At 47.3% G+C, this 20847-nt stretch overlaps 1 protein-coding gene across 1 annotated transcript in view; it reads left to right on the forward strand.

Moving 5' to 3' along the window:
* The window catches only part of DUOX2 (dual oxidase 2), a 45503-nt gene extending 27927 nt beyond the window's left edge, over positions 1 to 17576 (forward strand). The window contains exons 18-34 of the mRNA XM_056866067.1: positions 186 to 371; positions 1853 to 2078; positions 3384 to 3477; positions 3813 to 3988; positions 4772 to 4834; positions 5538 to 5560; positions 9003 to 9165; positions 10185 to 10415; positions 10846 to 10945; positions 11914 to 11963; positions 12070 to 12197; positions 13234 to 13387; positions 13767 to 13999; positions 15997 to 16155; positions 16456 to 16611; positions 16863 to 16991; positions 17443 to 17576. Coding sequence (XP_056722045.1) covers positions 186 to 371; positions 1853 to 2078; positions 3384 to 3477; positions 3813 to 3988; positions 4772 to 4834; positions 5538 to 5560; positions 9003 to 9165; positions 10185 to 10415; positions 10846 to 10945; positions 11914 to 11963; positions 12070 to 12197; positions 13234 to 13387; positions 13767 to 13999; positions 15997 to 16155; positions 16456 to 16611; positions 16863 to 16991; positions 17443 to 17565 — 2394 coding nt within the window. The 3' untranslated portion in view covers positions 17566 to 17576. The remainder of the gene's footprint in view (positions 1 to 185; positions 372 to 1852; positions 2079 to 3383; positions 3478 to 3812; positions 3989 to 4771; positions 4835 to 5537; positions 5561 to 9002; positions 9166 to 10184; positions 10416 to 10845; positions 10946 to 11913; positions 11964 to 12069; positions 12198 to 13233; positions 13388 to 13766; positions 14000 to 15996; positions 16156 to 16455; positions 16612 to 16862; positions 16992 to 17442) is intronic.
* Positions 17577 to 20847: the final 3271 nt, after the last annotated feature.

Genomic DNA, 20847 nt, shown 5'->3' on the forward strand with positions numbered 1-20847 from the left:
CTTTTAAAAACATGTTCTCTTTTCCCCTTCAAAATCCAAATAGCAAAGCAGGAATCCCAGTTTCAATCTGCAAAACTAAGTGGAGATAATATTTATGAAGCATCTAAAAAGCCTTCCTGTGGGTTTCTAGTCTGCTGTGGAGCTCCACCTGCGCTGAGAACCACTCAATCACCCTGTCTCCTTAGGTGTTGCAGTTCAGCAGTGAGGTAGATCGCAGGGACTTCCTCGTGCACCTCAAAGCCTACCTGGAGAGAAGCCGGCTGACTCTGCGTGCGTTCGAGATGAAGGAGCAGCAGTTGCTGAAGAAGGCAGTGACCAAGGAGCAGAGGAAGAATATCCTGGAGATTTTTTTCCGGCATTTATTCTCCCAGGTATGCACAGAAGCAAGACGTTTTCCTCCTTTAAAACAACAACGCAAGGACAGTAAGAGCATTTAGCGCTGCAGCTACAGAGTGTTCTGTGCAAACCAGCTATGCGCAGCCTTTAAATAGTCTCTTCTTTCTGGGGCAAAAATCAGTACCCTACAAAAGACATAACTGCATGTTGCGCTGTTTCTGGGTCTGCCCCAGCCATAGGGTTGCCAAGTCTAGTTTGGGAAATTCCTGGAGATTTGTGTGTGGGGGGGAGCCCGGGGAAGGTGGGGTTTGGGTAGGGGGGTTATAATGCCACAACCCTCCAAAGCAGCCAGTTTCTCCAGGGGAACTGATCTCTGCAGTTTCAAGATCAAGGTCTGTACAAGTTCTTTAGCAAGGAGATGTTTCATACATGTACCAAAAAAGGCCTTGGTGTTAGCAACTGTTACCCAGGCAAATATTTTCAACTGTTTCCCGGTCCATGCCCTCCATTTTCATTAAGATTTCTGTCTTGTTTTTTTTAAATCTCTGCATATTTTCCCTATTCACCAATATTCACTAGATCTCTTTTCTGCTATGTGCCAGGTCCTTTATTCCCCAGAGATGTATTTTTCGTGTTTCCTTCCTAGCCTTTAATTCATTTCTTACGAGGACCAGATATGTCACTTGGTTGGGCCATGTGTACCATAAAATTTGATGCTAGGTACCGAAGATACAAACTTTATAGAGGACACAGGCAAAGCCAATTAATAATATTATTTTTTACTCTATTTTTTACTCAAAATACAAACCAGCTTAAAAATAATAACACTCTTCTTTTATTTTATTTAACCGTCTCTGATAATTGACACCTCAGGACTTGGGGGGGGGGTGGCTGCCTCGGCTTGCTCACGGGCCAGATAACAGCTCTTGAGGGGCCGGATCCGGCCCATGGGCCATATTTGACACCTCTGCTTTAATTGTTTAAATTTTAATGTATTTGTTCATTTTTGCCTGGGATTGCACAAAAAGGCCATATGCAAATCTGGCGTCATTTTTAAAAAATAGCCCGCCTCACATATGCAGAGGTCTGCCTTGCAGCTACCGGAAAAAAACAATGTAAATGGGCCGCGAGCATAAACGTTACAAAGCCCAAATGGGTTATGGATGTTGCTCAAACATAGCGTGAAAAGAGCCCGATCTTCGACAAGCAATTCCTTCCACCTCCCATTGTGGGGAATCAATATTACCGCTGTTGTTTGTTGAAGACTAAGGAAGTACGCATGTTCTGAAATATCAAACAGAGGTTGCAGAACTGTCTCTATGTGAATAATCCCGTCAGTGTTCTCCACCACTGTGAAATAAAAGGAGCCCTTGATGAATCAGTGATTTTCCAACCAATATTTGCAGGGCTCGGCAAGGCACTAAGAAGAGTGAAGAGTTTTGTGTAGATTTCCTTGTCTCTGTTGTAGGAATGTGGAATGGTTCCCAGAACTTAATAATTATGTTTGCCCTTTTAGGTCTTAGACATTGACAGATTGGATGCCGGGGAACTCAGCTTGGAAACATCTCAGAAAGTCAAAGAAGCCCTGAAGTGTGAGCTGAGCCGGGCAGAGTTCGCAGACGCTTTGGGGCTGAAGCCCCAATCCGTCTTTGTGGACTCCATGTTCTCTCTGGCGGACAAAGACGGCAATGGATATATCTCCTTCAGGGAGTTCCTGGACATCCTTGTGGTCTTCATGAAAGGTGACATTTTGTAATGACGACTGGAAGGACAGGGTGGGAGTGGCCCGTAGTCGGGACATCCGGAACCCCTTACTAGAAAAGCATTTGAAATGCTTGTTACCAGAACCAAGAGAGAAAAATCACAGCATGTGGCCAAAACTACGATAAGTACCAATTGTCAATCACACATAGAATACTCACTGTAGTATATTTAGCTATACCATAGGACTACTACCAATGAACTGCAAAGCATACAAAACAACTGTTAAACATCCATGTAGTATACATTAATCAACTTCCAGTAAGGTAAAGTCCAATTACAATAAGGCATGCTTCATTGAAGTACTTAAAGTCCAAACACCAAAAGGGCAAAAAAAGCAAGCTTCGCTGAAATATTGTTGCAATACCAGATCTATTAAAACTAGCACTGTGGAACATAGCTCCAAAACCAGGAACAAAACTAGGGATGCTCCGCTAGTAGCACATTTTGTGGGAAAGAATCACATGGAGCCTGATTTACAATTTTGTATTATTTGGTCTTTAAATATACATACATACAACAAAGTGCAGGAAGCAAAATTTATTTTTCTATCTGTCCACCTACCAACTGGCCAAGTAAGCAATAGAAGAGAACTACTGCAGATACATACGTATGTGCCACGGAGTCACAACTGATTTATGGCAACCACAGCGAGGGGTTTTAAAGTTAGAGAGAACCAGAGGTTTTAATATAAGTGAATTCTTAGCCTGGTGTTCCTCCACTGAGCCCAGGGCAATGTGCGTGGATCTCTTCTCTTCTCCATTTTACCCTCTCAGCAACTCTCTGAGGTAGGTTAAGCTAAGAGAGTAATCCACCCAAGGTCACATTGCAAGTGGGGATTTGAACCCAGGTCTCCCCCGGTCTTAATCCAACACTTGTTGGATTCTAATATAGAGGCCATTCCTTTCAAAGATCCTTACACCATCCCCCAGAGCAAAGTTGTATATGAATGCTTCTCTGAAGCCTCAGGAGAATCTCTCCATCATATTTTATTCTGTTCTTCTTCCCAAGGAGCTTGGGGTACAACACATGGCTGGTCCTCACCTCCATTTTATCCCTGCGACAACCCTGTGAGGTAGTTTAGACGGAGCAAGAGGAAATGGAGCCCAGTTTCCTTCCCAGAATAACCCTTTGGAGAACGAAGGAAAAGCTGAGCTTTCTCTTCCCGTCTGAAATGAGCACTGAGAGAGGAGAATTGGGTTCAGAGGCCTCCTCTGGGTAACTGGTGTTCCACGTTGAGCTGTGTTTATCCTGATGGGGTTTTGTTCTCCCTTCATCTCTCCCAGGATCTCCACAAGAGAAGTCCAAACAGATGTTCACCATGTATGACATAGATGGAAATGGGTTCCTTTCCAAAGAAGAGTTCTACCGGATGCTGAGGTACTTCCTCTTGTCAACTACCTCAGGCATTAAAATTACGCATGCTGCTATGTCACAGGTGACCCACCCTGTTTGTGATGCTGCAGGAAATGCTGATGGGCTACCGCTGAACCAGGGTCTCAGATCAAGGTCTTTCTATCACCTACTGCCTGTTCCTTTCAACTGGAGATGCCGGGGATTGAACCTGGGACCTTCTGCAGGCCAAGCAGATGCTCTGCCACTGAGCCACGGCCCCACCTCATGAGCCGCTCCTGCTTAACATTCCACCACGCTGGTTCCTGACGCTCCTCTGAACCTGTTCTGAGATGATATCATGCCATCTCCCTCCGCTCTAGGTCCTTCATCGAGATCTCCAACAACTGTCTCACGCGAGATCAGACCGAGCAGGTGATCGAGTCAATGTTCAGAGAGTCGGGATTCCAAGATAAGACGGAGCTGACGTGCGAGGATTTTCACTACATGCTGCGGGACCATGACAATGAGCTCCGCTTCACCCAGCTCTGTGTTAAAGGTCAGCAAAGTAGGGAACCCCTGCTAAGCCTTGGGTGGGTGTGGGGTGGGAGTCTGCGCTCAGTAATGCTGTGCTGCAGTAGCTGGTGTTAGTTAGACATGGTCCCAAATGCCTCTTTGTTTTGGGGAAACACATTTGCTGGGGGACAGGACCTTGGAATTCCAGTTGTAAGTTTTCCCCACCCCGAACATAGCCCAAGGCTGCTCTGACATCATGGCATCTAAGCCAATAGCTGCCAGTCTGCAACAGTACTTCAAATCACATCCCAATGTGACAGAATAGATAAGCCACTTGCCACTTGAGTATACCCCAAACCCATGGGGTGAGATTAGGGTCGCCAAACTCCAGGTACTAGCTGGAGATCTCCTGCTATTTCAACTTATCCTCAGCCGACAGAGATCAGTTCACCTGGAGAAAATGGCCACTTAGGCCATTGGACTCTATGGCATTGAAGGCCCTCCCCTCTCCAAACTCCATCCTTCTCAGGCTCCACCCCAAAAACCTCCCGCCAGTTGCAAAGAGGGACCTGGCAACCCTAACTGAGATCCAATTAATAATGGTAAGTTAAAACTAGCCGTGGGAAGAGGCATATGGAATGGGGTACACATGTTTTCCGCCTTTGGGGGGGTGTTTTGAATCGTTCCCTATTAATTGTTATCACAACAGATTACATGGCACTCTGAAAAACCAGCCAAAGAAGTCAAACCAATCTTTTTCTTCTCCATTCCCAACCCAAGAGACATTCTTGATGATAGTCTAAACTTCTTTTTCTGTCTCCCAAAGGCGTTCCTGACAGATTCAGACAAAACATGAGCAACCGGGTCTCTTTCATAAACAAGGACAAAGATACCAAGTAAGTGATCTGCCCGACCACCGAGCTGCTGGTGTCCCTAAAATATTCAACTTGCATCTTACTGTTGTTTTCAGGCCCTTACTTAGAGTATCCCTTGCAGTAGAATTAAATGAAACTATCATTTCACCAGCTTATAACTGAAATGAAAGATTTGCACAGGGTTGTTCACCGCGCTTTGGTGTTGTGCAGTGAACTCCAATGCACTTTGCCAATGCTTTATTAGTGTACACAGGCATTACCCATAGGCTGCTTCCAGACATTCCGTTTTCCTGGGTCAGATCCTGAGAGGCCTGCAAGCACCAGATGCTGCTGCAGATGTTTTATCAATTACTCTTAGGATGCTTCCAGGCATCCTGTTCTCTTAAGTCAGGTGCTTCTGAGTGGCCTACAAACAGAGCATAGACACCTAAAACTGCCCTCCTGTTGTTGCCACCCAGCAACTGGCATTAAGAGGTACACTGCCTGAACGTGAAGGTTCTACTTGGCTACCATCTGCTCAATCGATTTTCCATGAATTTATCAAGTCCCCTTTTAAAGCTACCCAAGCCAGTGGCCATTACTACATCCCGTGACAGTGAGTTCCACAGGCAAAGTGATGGGTGGTGTGAAAGAAGAGCTTTCTTTTTTCTGACTTGAGTCAACCGTCCACCAGTTTCGTTGCGTGCCCCTGCTTGAACACATGAAGCTGCCTTATACTAAATCAGAACCTTGGTCCATCAGTCAGTATTGTCTACTCAGACAGGCTCTCCAGGGTCTCAGGCAGGGGTCTTTCACATCACCCGCTTGCCTGGTCCCTTTAACTGGAGATGCCAGGGATTGAACCTAGGACCCTTCTGCATGCCAAGCAGATGCTCTGCCACTGAGCAACAGCCCCTCCCCCCACGGCTTTTCCAAGCATTACGTGAAACAGAGGGAAAGTTGTCTCTAGCCACTTTCTCCACTGCCTCCCCAAATATAGCCCATGGGAGAGGGTTCTCGTGAAATGGAGCTCTGCTAGAAACTGAGGGAGCCCGGATAAGATGAGAAGCAGCTTTCCCGGAGGACCGGGGACATTGCTTGCAGAGGGGAATCCTTGGCCCTTTTCTGATGCAATAGAGTCACCCTTTTCTGGAGCGCTTCTTACTCTGTAGAGAGCACTGAGAGTCAGAGGCTGTCATTTATAGAGGACTTTCTCCTTTGGACTGTAATGACCTTCTCCATTTGCAGCTTCTACCAAAACCAGGAAATCTCCTCTCATCCGGGCCAAAGGGTGCCACCTACGGAGTGCCCAGGGCCAGAACTGCGGAAGCGGCCAGGCAAGAAGTAAGTTTATTTTCACAGATATTGACAGCGTTCTTCAATAGATCCAGAGTTGGCAGGTATCTGTCTGTACTAAGCCTAGGATTTGTCTGAAGCATGTGCGGTGAACATGTACTAGGATTGCCAGGTACCTCTTCACCACCAGCAGGAGGTTTTTGGGGGTGGAGCCTGAGGAGGGCAGGATTTGGGGAGGGGAGGGACTTCAATGCCGTAGAGTCCAACTGCCAAAGCGGCCATTTTCTCCAGGGGAGCTGATCTCTATCGGCTGGAGATCAGTTGGAATAGCGGGAGATCTCCAGCTGGTACCTGGGCAAAAACGAACAGTACCAGGCTCAAAGAATTAAAGAATTAATGCAAATACTATTTATATTCGTGACAATAAAGGCTATACAAAACAGGATGGAGATCCATGAATACATAAACACAACAAACAGCCACACAGCACATACAAAAAGTACAGAATGCATACAAGGATAACATACAAAACTACCAGAACAGATATCAAGCAAACCCTCACAATCAAAGTCCAGAGTCCAAAGAACTCAACATGCAATATAGACAGTCCTGTAGGAAGGAGACCAAGCAACTTCTTTTTGTCAGCGGAAATACTTGAAATCTCACTGTGCCGTCATGTGAACTGATCTCCAACTGCCAAAGCGGCCATTTTCTCCAGGGGAGCTGATCTCTATTGGCCGAAGATCAGTTGTAATAGCAGGAGGTCTCCAGCTAGTACCTAGAGGTTGGCAACCCCAGCTGTCAGAGGCTGAGACATAATTGAAGGCCCCTTAAGTACTGTGTGGACACACAAGAGTTGGAACTAGGAAGTGGGAATGACCAGGGCCACGGGTCACGAATCCCTGCCCCACTTTTGTGAACCGCCCTGCTGCTGTACACTATGTTCCATCGAGCATTCTCACAAACCCGACTGGCTCTTACCCATTCTTGATGGCAGAATCGCCATCCACTTGCTACATGCCTTGGTCTTAGAACATATGTTCTGAAGCATATACGTAGATCGTCACGGGATTGCTGGAATTGAATAAACTGGAGCGAAATAGGACTTACTACCGGAAACCTATTTTACTCTTACTCTTGGCATCCTTGGACTTTACTTTGTTCAACAGGAATTTGTTTCCGTTGTTACTGTATTGAAATTGTGTATTGTACATACTTTGGAATATATTGGTGTTCATTACCTTCTGAGTATACTTTGGAATTTTTTTGCCAAAAGTGCCTTGTTTTGTCTTAGTACCTGGAGGTTGGCAACCCTAGCATGTACAGAGCTGCCTTATGTGGAGTTTGGATCTCTCACATACACTGATGGCTCTCAGGCAGGGCCGGGTCTTTGCCAATACCGGAGATTCTGTAATGGGAGATGCCAGGAATCGAACCCGGGCCCTTCACCCTTGCGTGTGGAGACCGTGTATGCACAGCCTGGTGCCTGAAGCCGCTTACGTCCGCTGCAGCCCAGAAAGGAAACAAGCCACGGGGCTGTGCACAAGCAAATAGCCCCAGGGCTGATTTGCATTTTCTGATTTACCCTTGGCATGCTTTTTGCAGCATTTCCCTATTGCCCTGCCTTCAGAACTAACTCACACTGCCGGTGGTTCGGCAGTCTTCCAAGGGCTGTTATCTGTTTCTATCTGACTCACTGGCAGACAAAGACTTCACTCGCAGTGTTAACACGGTGACAGTCGGCTGGTGTCTGTAACTGTTTGGCTTGGGATCAGTCCCTTAGCCACAGCAGGGCAGATCGACAGTGAGCGTCTGTGTATTCCGCTTTCCCCATAGCAATAAAGCGTGTTAGGGAAGAGGAAGCTTTCTAGCTGAACCACTTGCAAGACTCTGATACAGGAGGGCTGCCAATTACCAGGTAGTTAGAGAGAACGCATCTTTAAAGTTCTTGTGCATGAAGGATGTGCTGGTCAGTGAGGAACCTCAATCTGGGAACAATCGCAGAGGTTATGTCCTGCATGCTGGGGGCCCAAACGTGTGTGTGTAAAGTGCCGTCAAGTCACAGCTGACTTATGGTGACCCAGTAGGGTTGCCAACCTCCCGGTGGTAGCTGGAGATCTCCTGCTATTACAACTGATCTCCAGCCAATAGAGATCAGTTCGCCTGGAGAAAATGGCCGCATTGGCCATTGGACTCTATGGCATTGAAGTCCCTCCCCTCCCCAAACCCCGCCCTTCTCAGGCTCTGCCCCAAAAACCTCCCGCCGGTTGCGAAGAGGGACCTGGCCACCCTACTGATACAGTGACATCTGAAGCAGTGCACAGACCCTTGTCAGTAGGCAAGGAAGCAGCAGATTTCAAGCTTTTCTGGGGCCCTGAGGAGGCTTAAGGAAGTGGCATCTCAATGGCTCCCACTATGTTGGTTTATTTTGTGACATTCGTCCTGTATGGTGGCCTCAGAGGGCCCCTGGTGGGTACTAGTGTAGTGGTTAAGAGCCGTGGTTTGGAGTGGTGGAGTCTGATCTGGAGAACAGGGTTTGATTCCCCACTCCTCCAAATGAGCGGCGGAGGCATATCTGGTGAACCAGGTTGGTTTCCCCACTCTGACACACGAAGCCAGCTGGGTGACCTTGGGCAAGTCACAGCTCTGTTAGAGCTCTCTCAACCCCACCGACCTCGCAGGGTGTCTGTTGTGGGAGGGGAAGGGGATTGTAAGCTGGTTTGAGTTTCCCTTAAGTGGTAGAGAAAGTCGGCATATAAAAACCAAGTCTTCTTCTTCTAATATCCGACGAGATCGGGCTAGCCTGGGCCATCCAGGTCAGATTCATGTCTTTGCACCCCATTTATTCTCATTTTATCTCATTAAAAAAAATGTTCATTCCCCTCATCCAGATCCTCTTTAATTCAGCCGCATCTCTACACTGAGGCACGGAGGGAAAAGTACCGGAAGAGCCTAGTCTACCGGAAGATCCAGCAGTTCAAGCGCTTCATCGAGAACTACCGCCGCCATATCATTTGCGTGGTGATTTTCTCAGCCATCACGGCTGGCGTCTTTGCAGAGAGGGCTTACTGTGAGTTGCCAGACGACCTACCGGCACAGAGCCAGCTACTCGGCCCAAGACCGAGAGCGGCCGGCCAGGGCTCGAACTCCACATCCTCATTCTGTGAGGAAGGAGGGATGCCTGTCTCCACGGGAGGCAGACTATGGCAGCTAAGCCAAAGAGTGCCACGTACGTATCTGCTGGCGGCACAGACTAATGCCGAAGTAGAACCGAGACCTGCCTGCAATAATAGAGCTTTATTAACGGGTAACGAGGGAAGTTTGGTCGACCAAACTTCCCGGTTCTGCTCTGTAGTGGCTGTTTTTGTGACTGGGGGCTGTAGAGACTGGCTTCGTCGGGCTAGAATAGTTCTCAGTCCAAATGCTGTTGCGGTAAAAGTGGGATAAGGGGACTCGCCGCCTCCGCTGTAACCCAAACCCCACCCTGTCCAGCAGCTCGCCATTTATAGCTGCTTCAAACCCTTGACCATAGTTTTGCACCGCAGTGTATAAATGAGATGGTAGCAAAGGTAAATAAGGTGTGGAACGTTTTTGTGGCCCGAGCATGCAGAGAGAGGGCAGAACGTAGGGTTGCCAGACTCCAGGTGGGGCCTGGATATCTCCCAGAACTCCCAACTGATCTCCAGATTACAGAGATCTGGAGAAAATGTCTTTGGAAGTCTCTATGACATTATACCCCACCCTTACCAGGCTTCATCCTCAGATCTCCAGGAATTTCCCAACTAGGGTTGCCAACCTCCAGGTACTAGCTGGAGTTCTCCTGCTATTACAACTGATCTCCAGCCAATAGAGGTCAGTTCACCTGGAGAAAATGGACACTTTGGCAATTGGACTCTATGGCATTGAAGTCCCTCCCCTTTCCAAACCCTGCCCTCCTCAGTCTCCGTCCCGAAAACCTCTCGCCGATGGTGAAGAGGGAGCTGGCAACCCTATTCCCAACCCGAAGCTGGCAACCCTAGGTGGAAGCATGTAAAGCACGCCTCTTGGCATTCTGGATTCTGCCTCTAACTGGCTTTGCTGTGTCCCCAGACTATGGATTTGCATCCCCGCCCACCGGAATTGCCGATACGACGTTTGTGGGCATCCTCATCTCTAGGGGAGGAGGCGCCAGCATCTCGTTCATGTACTCGTTCATCCTGCTCACCATGTGTCGGAACCTCATCACCTTCCTGCGGGAGACGTTTTTCAATCGCTACATCCCCTTCGACTCTGCCGTGGACTTCCACCGTTGGATTGCTACAGGGGCCCTGATCTTTTCAAGTAAGACTTTGGAAGACCGGCACACTCCCTGGGGGTTGACCAGGAGCCATGCTCTGTAGGCAATCATTGCTTCCCCCAAAGGAGCCCGGGAACTGAGAGCCAGGGTGGCGTAGTGGTTAAGAGCGGTGGCTTGGAGCAGCGGAGTCTGATCTGGTGAACCAGGTTTGATTCCCCACTGCTCCCCATGAGCGGCGGAGGCTAATCTGGTGAACTGGATTTGTTTCCCCACTCCTCCACACGAAGCCAGCTGGGTGACCTTGGGCAAGTTACAGCTCTGTTAGAGCTCTCTCTGCCCCCCTACCTCACAGGGTGTCTGTTGTGGGGAGGGGAAGGGAAGGTGATTGTAAGCAGGTTTGAGTCTCCCTTAAGTGGTAGAGAAAATCGGCATATAAAAACCAACTCTTCTTCTCTGTTTCTTGGCATCCTGTAGTTCTTCATACATTAGGGCACGTCGTCAACGTCTATATCTTCTCTGTTACCCCACTCAGTGTCCTGTCGTGCCTCTTCTCCAAAGTCTTTACAGATGATGGGTGAGTAACCAGCGGGCATTTCATAAGGAAGAGTCTTTGGGTTCCTCAAGGAGATATTCTGACTATGGCCTCCTAAACAGTAGGATTGCCAGCTCTGGACTGGGAAATTCCTGGAGATTTGGGGGTGGAGTTTGGAGAGGGTGGGGTTTGGGGAGGGGAGAGACCTCAGCAGGGTACAATGTCCACTCTCTGAAGCTGCCATTTTCTCTGTAGTTTGGAGAACAGTTATAATTCCAGGGCCGATATGGAGATTTGGCAACCCTAAGTGAGCAGAGTTACACTCTCCTGAGCCCAATGACTTCAATGGATTTAGAAGGGTGTAATTCTTTTTAGGATTATGTTGTTTTTTTTTTTTATTGACTGTAAATCTCTGTCTGTCACTTTATCTTCTGCTGCTTACTCCATTTTGCCTCTGGGGAATGTTTTGAAGATCTTCATTGGTATTTGGGTTTGGACATACTACATTTTTATCCGCCTTTCCCATTTTCAGGATTATTCGCTGCATCGTTCTTTTTCTTTTTTATAATACAATCATGGCTGAAGATCCATTTCTGTGCTGATATAATGCTTGTTCCTTATTTTTAAACGAATGCTGAAATGCTGTCTTGGAAGCTTGCGAGGTGACCATGGGCCAGTCACACAGCTAAAGTACCTCATAGGGTTGTTGTGTGGATAAGATGGAGGAGAAACTGTAATCTGCTTTGGATCCCCATCAGGGGATCAAAATTCTTTGTATTATGGTAGCTTTTGTTGTGTAAACCACCATTTGCAGCTCTTACAGTGCATTCCTAAGGAGAGTTACTCCAGTCTAAGCCCATTCATTTCAATGGGCTTAGACTGGAGTAACTCTCCTTAGGAATGCACTGTTAGGCAAAGGTCCGTAGCACCTTTGTTCTGATGCCAGCTCTGTTCTGCATTGTTAGTGCCGATCAAAAAATACATTGTGTCTTTCCTCTTCTTCTTTCCAGGTCCCAGATTCCCCCTAAGTACTATTGGTGGTTTTTTGAGACAGTCCCAGGTAAGATAGTGATGAAGGTAGCTCGGTATGCAATACTGGCAGAGATGGACCACACTAGTCCATTAAACCTCATCCTGTGATTCACATCTCACTCTCTCTCTCTCAGGCATGACTGGGGTGCTGCTGCTGGTCATTCTTGCAGTCATGTACGTCTTTGCCACTCACTACTTCCGGCGCATCAGTTTCCAGGGTTTCTGGATCACTCATCACCTTTACGTGGTTCTCTATATCTTGGTAAGTCTCTTCTGAGCCTCGTCTGCCCCCCGTTAGAACTGCAGGTGTATGAACGACGTGTGAAAAGCTGTCCACTAACCATCTGCAGATTCTGCCAAGAGAAAGCTAATGCTCTCTAACTGCAATCATAGAGTTGGAAGGGGCCATACAGGCCATCTAGTCCAACCCCCTGCTTAATGCAGGATCAGCCTAGAGCATCCCTGACAAGTGCTTGTCCAGCCTCTGCTTAAAGACTGCCAGTGAGGGGGAGCTCACAACTTCCCTAGGCAGCCAATCCCACCCTCGAACTCTTACTGTAAAAAAAGTTTTCCTAATATCCAGCCGGTATGTTTCTGCCTGCAATTTAAACCCATTATTGCGAGTCTTATCCTCTGCTGCCAACAGGAACAGCTCCCTGCCCTCCTCTAATAATTTAGGCAGATGAATCTGCTTGGCCTAGCTGTTTCAACTTGTCTCAGTTGCAAAGTGTGGGTTGGGGGTGGATGGTTTATAAAATTCGACAGGTACCTTTTTATCAGGTGTTGGGAAAGAGAATGGAAGACTGCAGTTCAGGGAACACTGAAGGGACCACAGGTATATGGAGGGATAGTACAACCATGTACACCGTGGGAGGGGCTGTGGCTCAGTGGTGGAGCCTCTGGTTGGCATGCAGAAGGTCCCAGGTTCAGTCCCCGGCATCTCCAGTTAAAGAGACTGGGCAAGTAGATGATGTGAAAGACCTCTGCCTGAGTCCCTGGAGAGCCGCTGCCGGTCTGAGTAGACAATACTGACTTTGATAGACCAAGGGTCTGATTCAGTATGTGTTCATGTGTTATATGAACGTACAAAATTCCCTTATATCAAGTCGAACTATTGGGCGGGGCTATGGCTCAATGGCAGACCTCCTTTGCATTGGGGTCTAATACCCGGCATCTCCAGCTTAAAAAAGGCTCAGGTGGCAGGTGATATAAAATACCTCTAGCTGGGTTGCTTGCATATTCCAACAACACGATGAGTTCAATGACCGCTGTGTTGGTTGATGTGTCCCTTTCCCCAGGTGATCATCCACGGCAGCTTTGCTCTAATCCAGCAGCCCCGTTTCCACATTTATTTCATCGTCCCGGCTCTCATCTACGGCGCAGACAAGCTCATCAGCCTGAGCAGGAAGAAGGTGGAAATCAGCGTGGTGAAGGCTGAGCTCCTCCCTTCAGGTAGCGTGGGACCGTTGGCTATTCCTATTGAACTTCCACAGGGGTTGGGTTCCTGGCGAGAGAGCTACTGGGATCTTTGTGCCTATGGTTTTCCTCGCACCAGACGGATTGGCATGTTCCCGGTGCCTGTTCCCCTAAGCTGCATTTGCTGTTTCTGTGACTTCTTCATCCCTTGCTACTGGTGGGAGGTTTTCAGGGCAGAGCCTGAGGAGGGCGGGGTTTGGGGAGGGGAGGGTCTTCAGTGCCATAGAGTCCAATTGCCAAAGCAGCCATTTTCTCCAGGCGAACTGATCTCTGTCTGCTGGAGATCAGCTGTAATAGCAGGAGATCTCCAGGTAGTACCTGGAGGTTGGCAACCCTACTCCCTACTCTGGTGCAGGAGTCACTCACCTCCAGTTCCAGAGGCCTGAAGACTTTGACTACCGGTCCGGGCAGTGGGTGCGGATCGCCTGCCTGTCTCTGGGCACCAACGAGTACCACCCCTTCACTCTGACCTCTGCGCCCCATGAGGACACGCTGAGCTTGCACATCCGAGCAGCCGGACCCTGGACGACCCGGCTTCGAGAGCTCTACTCCCCAGAAAGCGTAGCGGAAATCGGCAGGTATCCCAAGGTAAGGCTGGGCATTTTTCTTTTTGTCCTCCCTCTGCCTAGGGTTTAATGAAGAGAAAAGTGGTACCTGAATGTAGAGTTTAATGAAGAGAAAAGTGGTACCTGAATGTTCTAAACAGAAACATGCTGTTTGCCTTATTTGTTTGTTTAATTTATTTAAAGTACACTGCTTTTGTGGAACTCAATGGGGCTCACAATATAAATAAAACACTACAAAAACACAATAAAACAATTCTAAAATCCCATAATTTTATAATTTGCAATTTTGATCTGCTGTTTGTTCTATCAGGAAGTCTGCACAAAGTTTATTTCTCCTCTGCTTAACAATTTACCTGGCCAACCTGACATGTTTTTGGCCAAGATGTTCCTAACTGATGAAATACCACAGTTTTCACTTCTGACCGACAAATTTTGTGCAGCTGCTATCAAAATATTCCATACCCTGTTAGGATAAGACTCTACTATTTTAAAATATTAAGGGGGTTATGTCAAGTTATGTGATGTTTATATAAACTCCATTCATATACTGTAATTTATAAATTTTTAGGTTTAAGTTATATGTTATATTTTTCTAACTGGTCATTGACCATATAAGGAGCCCCTTGGCGCAGAGTGGTAAAGCTGCAGTACGGCAGTCCAAGCTCTGCTCACAACCTGAGTTCAGTCCTGACGGACGTTGGTTTCAGGTAGCTGGCTCAACGTTGACTCAGCCTTCCTTCCTTCCGAGGTCGGTCAAATGAGGACCCAGTTTGCTGGGGGTAAAGGGAAGATGACTGGGGAAGGCACTGGCAAACCACCCCATAAACAAAGTCTGCCTATTAAAAGTCGGGATGTGGCTTCACACCATGGGTCAGGAATGACCCGGTGCTTGCACAGGGGACCTTTACCTTTTACTATTGACTATATTAATAAAATTTGAACTGCCATTAGGACGGCCAATAAATAATAACTAAATCAGTCTAATGGAGCCCTAAATAAAACTGTCTTCAACTGCCTCCTGAAAATTGACAGTGAGGGGTGAGGTACACCTGCCTGGGTAGGTTGATCCATCATTTTGGGGCTGCCACCAAAAAGGCCCTCTCTTGTGTGCCCACCAGACAAGCTTCTTTGATTGGTGGTACAGTCAGGGGGGCCTCTCCTTAGCCTTGACAAGCTATCCCAAAAGTTTATTATTTTCTTCCATTTAAAAATCTGAGAAAGACTTGCCCCAAACCTCCTACTTAATTTTTTTTTTTGGGGGGGGGGTTTGAGGCAAGACCCAAGAGAGGCATCTCCCCTCTCCAATTCTCCCCCATCCCAAGGCCCAAATTCTATTTAGGAGCCAGTGTGGTATAATGATAGGAGAAGAAGAAGAGTTAGTTTTTATATGCCGACTTTCTCTACCACTTAAGGAAGAATCAAATTGGCTTACAAACAGCTTCCCTTCCCCTCCCCACAACAGACACCCTGTGAGGTAGGGGAGAGAGTGTGATTAGCCCAAGCTGGCTTCATGTGTAGGAGTGGGAAAACAAATCCAGTTCACCAGATTAGCCTCTGCTGCTCATGTGGAGGAGTGGGGAATCGAACCTGGTTCTCTAGATCAGAGTCCACCCCTCCAAAACACTGCTATTAACTACTTCACCACGCTGGTGAAACTATTAGAGCAGGAGCTGAGAGAATGGAGTTCAAATCTCCACTCAGCCACTAAGGAAGGGAAACACATGTGTCAGCTTCTCTCTGCCTGTGAGAAACCGACTCAGCCAGAAAGTAAAGTGTAGGGTTACCGCTCTTGTAATGTTCCCCCAACTCCCCAAAGACCTATCACAATTCAAGATGTAACCCCACACACACACACTCATGCACACACAACCCTTAGTGGCAGTCTTGCGTGGCGCATTGCCCCTGGTGTTAATTGATTCTGATGCCAAAGCAGATTACAAAATGCTGAGCCAGTGAACCCAGGTGTTGTCCAAACGAGGAACAAGTCGAGGCTTCTTCTTCACCTCTGCCTCTTTGCAGCTCTACTTAGATGGGCCGTTCGGAGAAGGGCACCAGGAGTGGAACAAGTTCGAAGTCTCTGTGCTGGTGGGAGGGGGCATTGGGGTGACCCCCTTTGCCTCCATCCTCAAAGATCTGGTCTTCAAGTCGTTGGTCGGCTCCAAGATCCCATGTAAGAAGGTGAGGCTGAAAGGACGGGAGATGCTCTTGTTGACAAATGTTAAGGTACTGGGACAGATGTCAGAGAATGTGATGCGCCTCCCAAAAGGAAGGACAATCAGTTACTAGTAGATGGGAACCACCCATCAAAACACTTATAGGTGTAGCTTATCAGTACATATATGCTACCTCTGGTACTGGAGGGAGTCAGCATAGACTCCTTGAGCGTTTGGATACAGTAGGCACAGATCAGAAGGTTTGTGGTATTGGTTTTTTTGAGGGCTCCGGCGATCACCGTGTCTGTCTTCTCCTCCTTCCCAGATCTATTTCATCTGGGTGACACGAACGCAGCGGCAGTTCGAGTGGATGGCTGACATAATCCGCGAGCTGGAAGAGAAAGACCAGCGCGAGCTGGTGTCCGTCCATATCTACATCACTCAACTAGCGGAGAAATTCGACATGCGCACTACTATGCTGGTGAGTCCTTGCAGGCCAAAATCTTGAGAGCCCACAACACACAGGGGCCCTGGATGTTGCTCCAGGGATGGCCAAAGGTGGCATGCATCTCACGCCCTCTGGCAGAGGCCACAGGAAGCTGGCTTTCATCCTGGCAAGGCCTAATTCCATTCTGGTTCCTATAACTTCACAGAGATGGTTGTGGTAGCAGATCCCAGGGAGAAAGAGGGTGTCGTTCTTTATGCTCTGACTGTTCTCTCTTCTCTTTTTAGTACATCTGTGAGAGGCACTTTCAGAAGGTTCTGAACCGGAGCTTGTTCACAGGCTTGCGGTCCATCACCCACTTTGGACGGCCACCCTTTATCCCTTTCTTCTGCTCCTTGCAAGAGGTCCATCCTGAGGTGAGTGGCAACCAAGGACAGAAGCATCCCAAGAGCAGCCGGTTCACTGAGGGTGAGAGCAGGCAAAGAGGAAGTGTCTTTGTAAGGGATTTTGCAAGGACCATAACTGGATCGTATTTTGGTCACATTGTGAGAAGACAAGAGTCACTGGAAAAGACAGTCATGCTAGGAAAAGTTGAGGGCAGCAGGAAAAGAGGAAGACCCAACAAGAGATGGATTGGCTCCATAAAGGAAGCCACAGCCCTCAATTTGCAAGATCTGAGCAAGGTTGTCAAAGATAGGATATTTTGGAGACACTGATTCATAGGGCTGCCAGGAATCGGAAGTGACTTAACGGCACATAACACACATATGTCCTACCCTTCTGCTCAGCCAAGTTTGAAGCCTTAAATACATTAATTAAATAAGCCAATAAATACATAAGTAAATAAGTTCTTTTCCTTGCTTGCAGGTTAAGAAGATCGGGGTGTTCAGTTGTGGCCCTCCGGGCATGACCAAGAATGTGGAGAAAGCCTGCAAGAAGATCAACAAGCGGGACCAGACCTATTTCGTGCATCATTATGAGAATTTTTAGGCATTTGACTGACATTGCCCCATATCCTTGTGGGGTGGCTGGCATGCAACTGTTTGTTGTAAAAAAAACACACACACACACCGCCATAGTTATGTTTGTAACAAACACAGCCTGCCCCCTTTCCAGCAAGAGGGGTTTCATGGTAGGGGGGTGATATTCATACTTTATCTGCCTTGAGGACAAAGCAGCTTCTGTCTCTACCAAGAATTTCAGTGCCTAAGAAGCTTGTGGTGTTTGGCCAGACATTTTACCGATTGGGAAAATTAGCCCCAGAACCACTCTTGGAAATCACTCAAATGGCTCCCAAGCTCTGACTGTTTTAACCAATGATACGGAAGTTTCCCCAGAAACCTTTGGTAGACATCGTTTTAAATAAACACCCTATTTACCTGAAAGTGAGACTAGTTTTTCTCCCCTACGTGTATCAAGAAAAAGAGGGACCCATCTTAAATCCACATACAAGTTACAATTACATATAGTAGTTTAAAAAAACTTGTACATAGGTTTTAAAGGGGTTTGTCATAGATCTTAGGTCATCTTCCTCTGGGGTAAATGCAGTTTCCTTGCACTACAAAACCTAGAACAGTCTTGTTAGCCTGTGGCAATTTCAAGAGATTTGATGTCCAAGAGACTCATAGAGCATCAATGTTACAAACGTAAACCAGTTTGAAACTGGTTTCAAAGAATGCTGGTGATTACCAGTGTTGTGAAAGCATTGGCAGTGTCTTAAGAGCAATCCACTAAGGCCCTTCCTACAACCTACAACTGCCAGGGTTCGTAAGTTGGTAGCTAGGATAGTTGAACGGCTTTGACTGGTTCACCTTTGTGGTGTGGTCATGTCTGCTAGCTAGAATTATGCCTTGGGCAGTATGGGGAAGTCTAGCAAACTTGGGAATATATAGGCCTAAGAGCTAGTTTTATAATTAAGTGAAGCAGCTATAACTCTGGTCAGAATTTGCACACACATACAGCAGTTAAGTGCAGCGCGGGGGCAAAGATTTACTGGCTTCTCTTGTCTGTGTTGAATTTGATGGGTGACTTCTTCCTGCCAGTTTCATAGCCAAAGTCAGCAGTTCGTTGGCCTTACAAACCTACGGGTTTTGCTTCTAGCGATAAGAATGTCAGAAAACTGAAACTTGCTGTTCTAAGCTAAGTGTCAGTATATCTTTCAAATATAGATCTTCCACAATACTGCTGAGTTTTGAACTTTTTTTTTTTTTGTTTTCATCTACTGTAGATGGATTGAAAGAACCCATTAAACTGGCCTTTCCTTTTAACGGTGTTGAGAGCTTTTGTAAATAATTTCATGCATAAGACACACTATATCCTGCCTTAAGGATCCTCAAAAAGCTGAGGCTTTGGTGGCACACAGGTAGGAGGGAAGGTGGCATGGCATAAACCAATCTTGTTAGGTCGTGGAAGAGAAGCAGGGTTGGTACTTGGAAAGGAGACCACCAAGGAAGACTCTGCAGAGGAATAGGGTTGCCAAGTCTCTCTTCGCCACCAGGATTTGGGGAGGGGAGGGAATTCAATGCCATAGAGTCCAATTGCCAAAGCGGCCATTTTCTCCAGGTGAACTGATCTCTATCGGCAGGAGATCAGTTGTAATAGCAGGAGATCTCCAGCCACCACCAGGTTAGCAACCCTACTGGGTCGCCATAAGTCAGCTGTGACTTGACGGCACTTTACACACACACGTTTGTGCCCCCAGCATGCAAGACTTAGCCTCTGCAATTGTTCCTGGATTGAGGTTGGCTCACTGAACAGCACATCCTTCATGCACAAGAACTGTAAAGATGCGTCGAAGAAGATAGGCTCCAAAATGTGTCCTGTACCCCTCCCTCCCAACCAGAGCTCCTGTCTTTGTCATCCTCCTCTCTAAAGATCCCAGCAGGTCTTTACGCCAAGCCCTTCCTGAAGGCCCTGGCCAGGGACAGCTACTGGCTTATGGGGATTTGATTGGAATGCATCTCAGTTTAGGCTGAAGCCACATTAGTAAGATCCAGGACTCTTCCCCAGGCTGGCAGGGCTATAATTATGGGCTAAAAACAGGCCGGAAGGGCATGTTGCAGCATGGAGCATTCCTCTTGGTTCCCAGCTGCTAAGGGGTTTACCAGTTACATATAGTGAGCTATCCGGGGGGGAAACCAGAAACAGCATCATAATCTCCTCCAATCCCTCGGACTAAAATGGATTGAGAAGGCTGGGTGAGAATGAAACACTCAGATGTAGGATATTTTCTCGAGTGAGGCTTAAAGGGGTTCTGCTCCAGTTAGCAAAAGCTACACAGGCAGACTGTTCATTTGCACAACAGACCTCTCGTTTCTACTTAGAAAATAGAGGTGAGATGTTGCTTGTGCTGATGAACAGTTTCTTGTGTACCTTTGCCAGGTGTGCGGCACTTCCCTCCATGGTGCTTGAAGGAAATTCAGGAAGATTCCGTACCTAGAAAGGTTGTGTTTATGCCCGTTATGTGAGATAGAAACAATGGAACATATGATCTTGAGATGTCCTTATCATAGAGCTGACTAAAAATTAATAATCCATGGTTAGATAGGATTTCTGATGAAACTGACAAAATTAAATTGGACCATTTGTTATCAGATGGGGAGGGGTTGCGGCTCAGTGGCAGAGCATCTGCTTGGCATGCAGAAGGCCCCAGGTTCAGTCTCCGGCATCTCCACTTAAAGGGACTAGGCAAATAGGTGAAGTGAAAGACCTCTGCCTGAGATCCTGGAGAGCTGCTGCCGGTCTGAGTAGACAGTACTGACTTTGATGGACCAAGGGTCTGGTTCAGTATAAGGCAGCTTCATGTGTTCAACTCTCAGACATCACGCCAAGTAACTAGATTTTGCATTTTGATAAGTAGGACCCGGGAAATTAGAGTTGCGGCAGATTTTAAATGGTTTTTAAAAGGCCACATTTTATTTTCATAAATTAAGGTTTTGTGTAACTGGATTGAAATCTCTATTGTTTGTAATGCTAGTCAATGACTATGATCAAGAAGACTGACAGTTTGCTGTGTAGCTTTCTAGGGATACTGAATTACAGCTCAACTCCGGACTACAGAGATCAGTTCCCCCTGGAGAAAATGGATACTTTGGAGGGTGGACTCTTATGTCATGGCAAACCACTGAAGTCCCTGTCCTCCCCAGGTTCTGTCCCCAATTCTCCAGGAGTTTCCCAATCTGGATTCGACAACCCTACCCCCCATAACCTGTCGGTGGCTAGGGGGAACCTGGCAACCGTACCCCCTGCCTGTTACTTTTAAAAATGTTATGG

Source organism: Euleptes europaea, chromosome 20 (assembly GCF_029931775.1).
Source record: "Euleptes europaea isolate rEulEur1 chromosome 20, rEulEur1.hap1, whole genome shotgun sequence".
NCBI lineage: Eukaryota > Metazoa > Chordata > Lepidosauria > Squamata > Sphaerodactylidae > Euleptes > Euleptes europaea.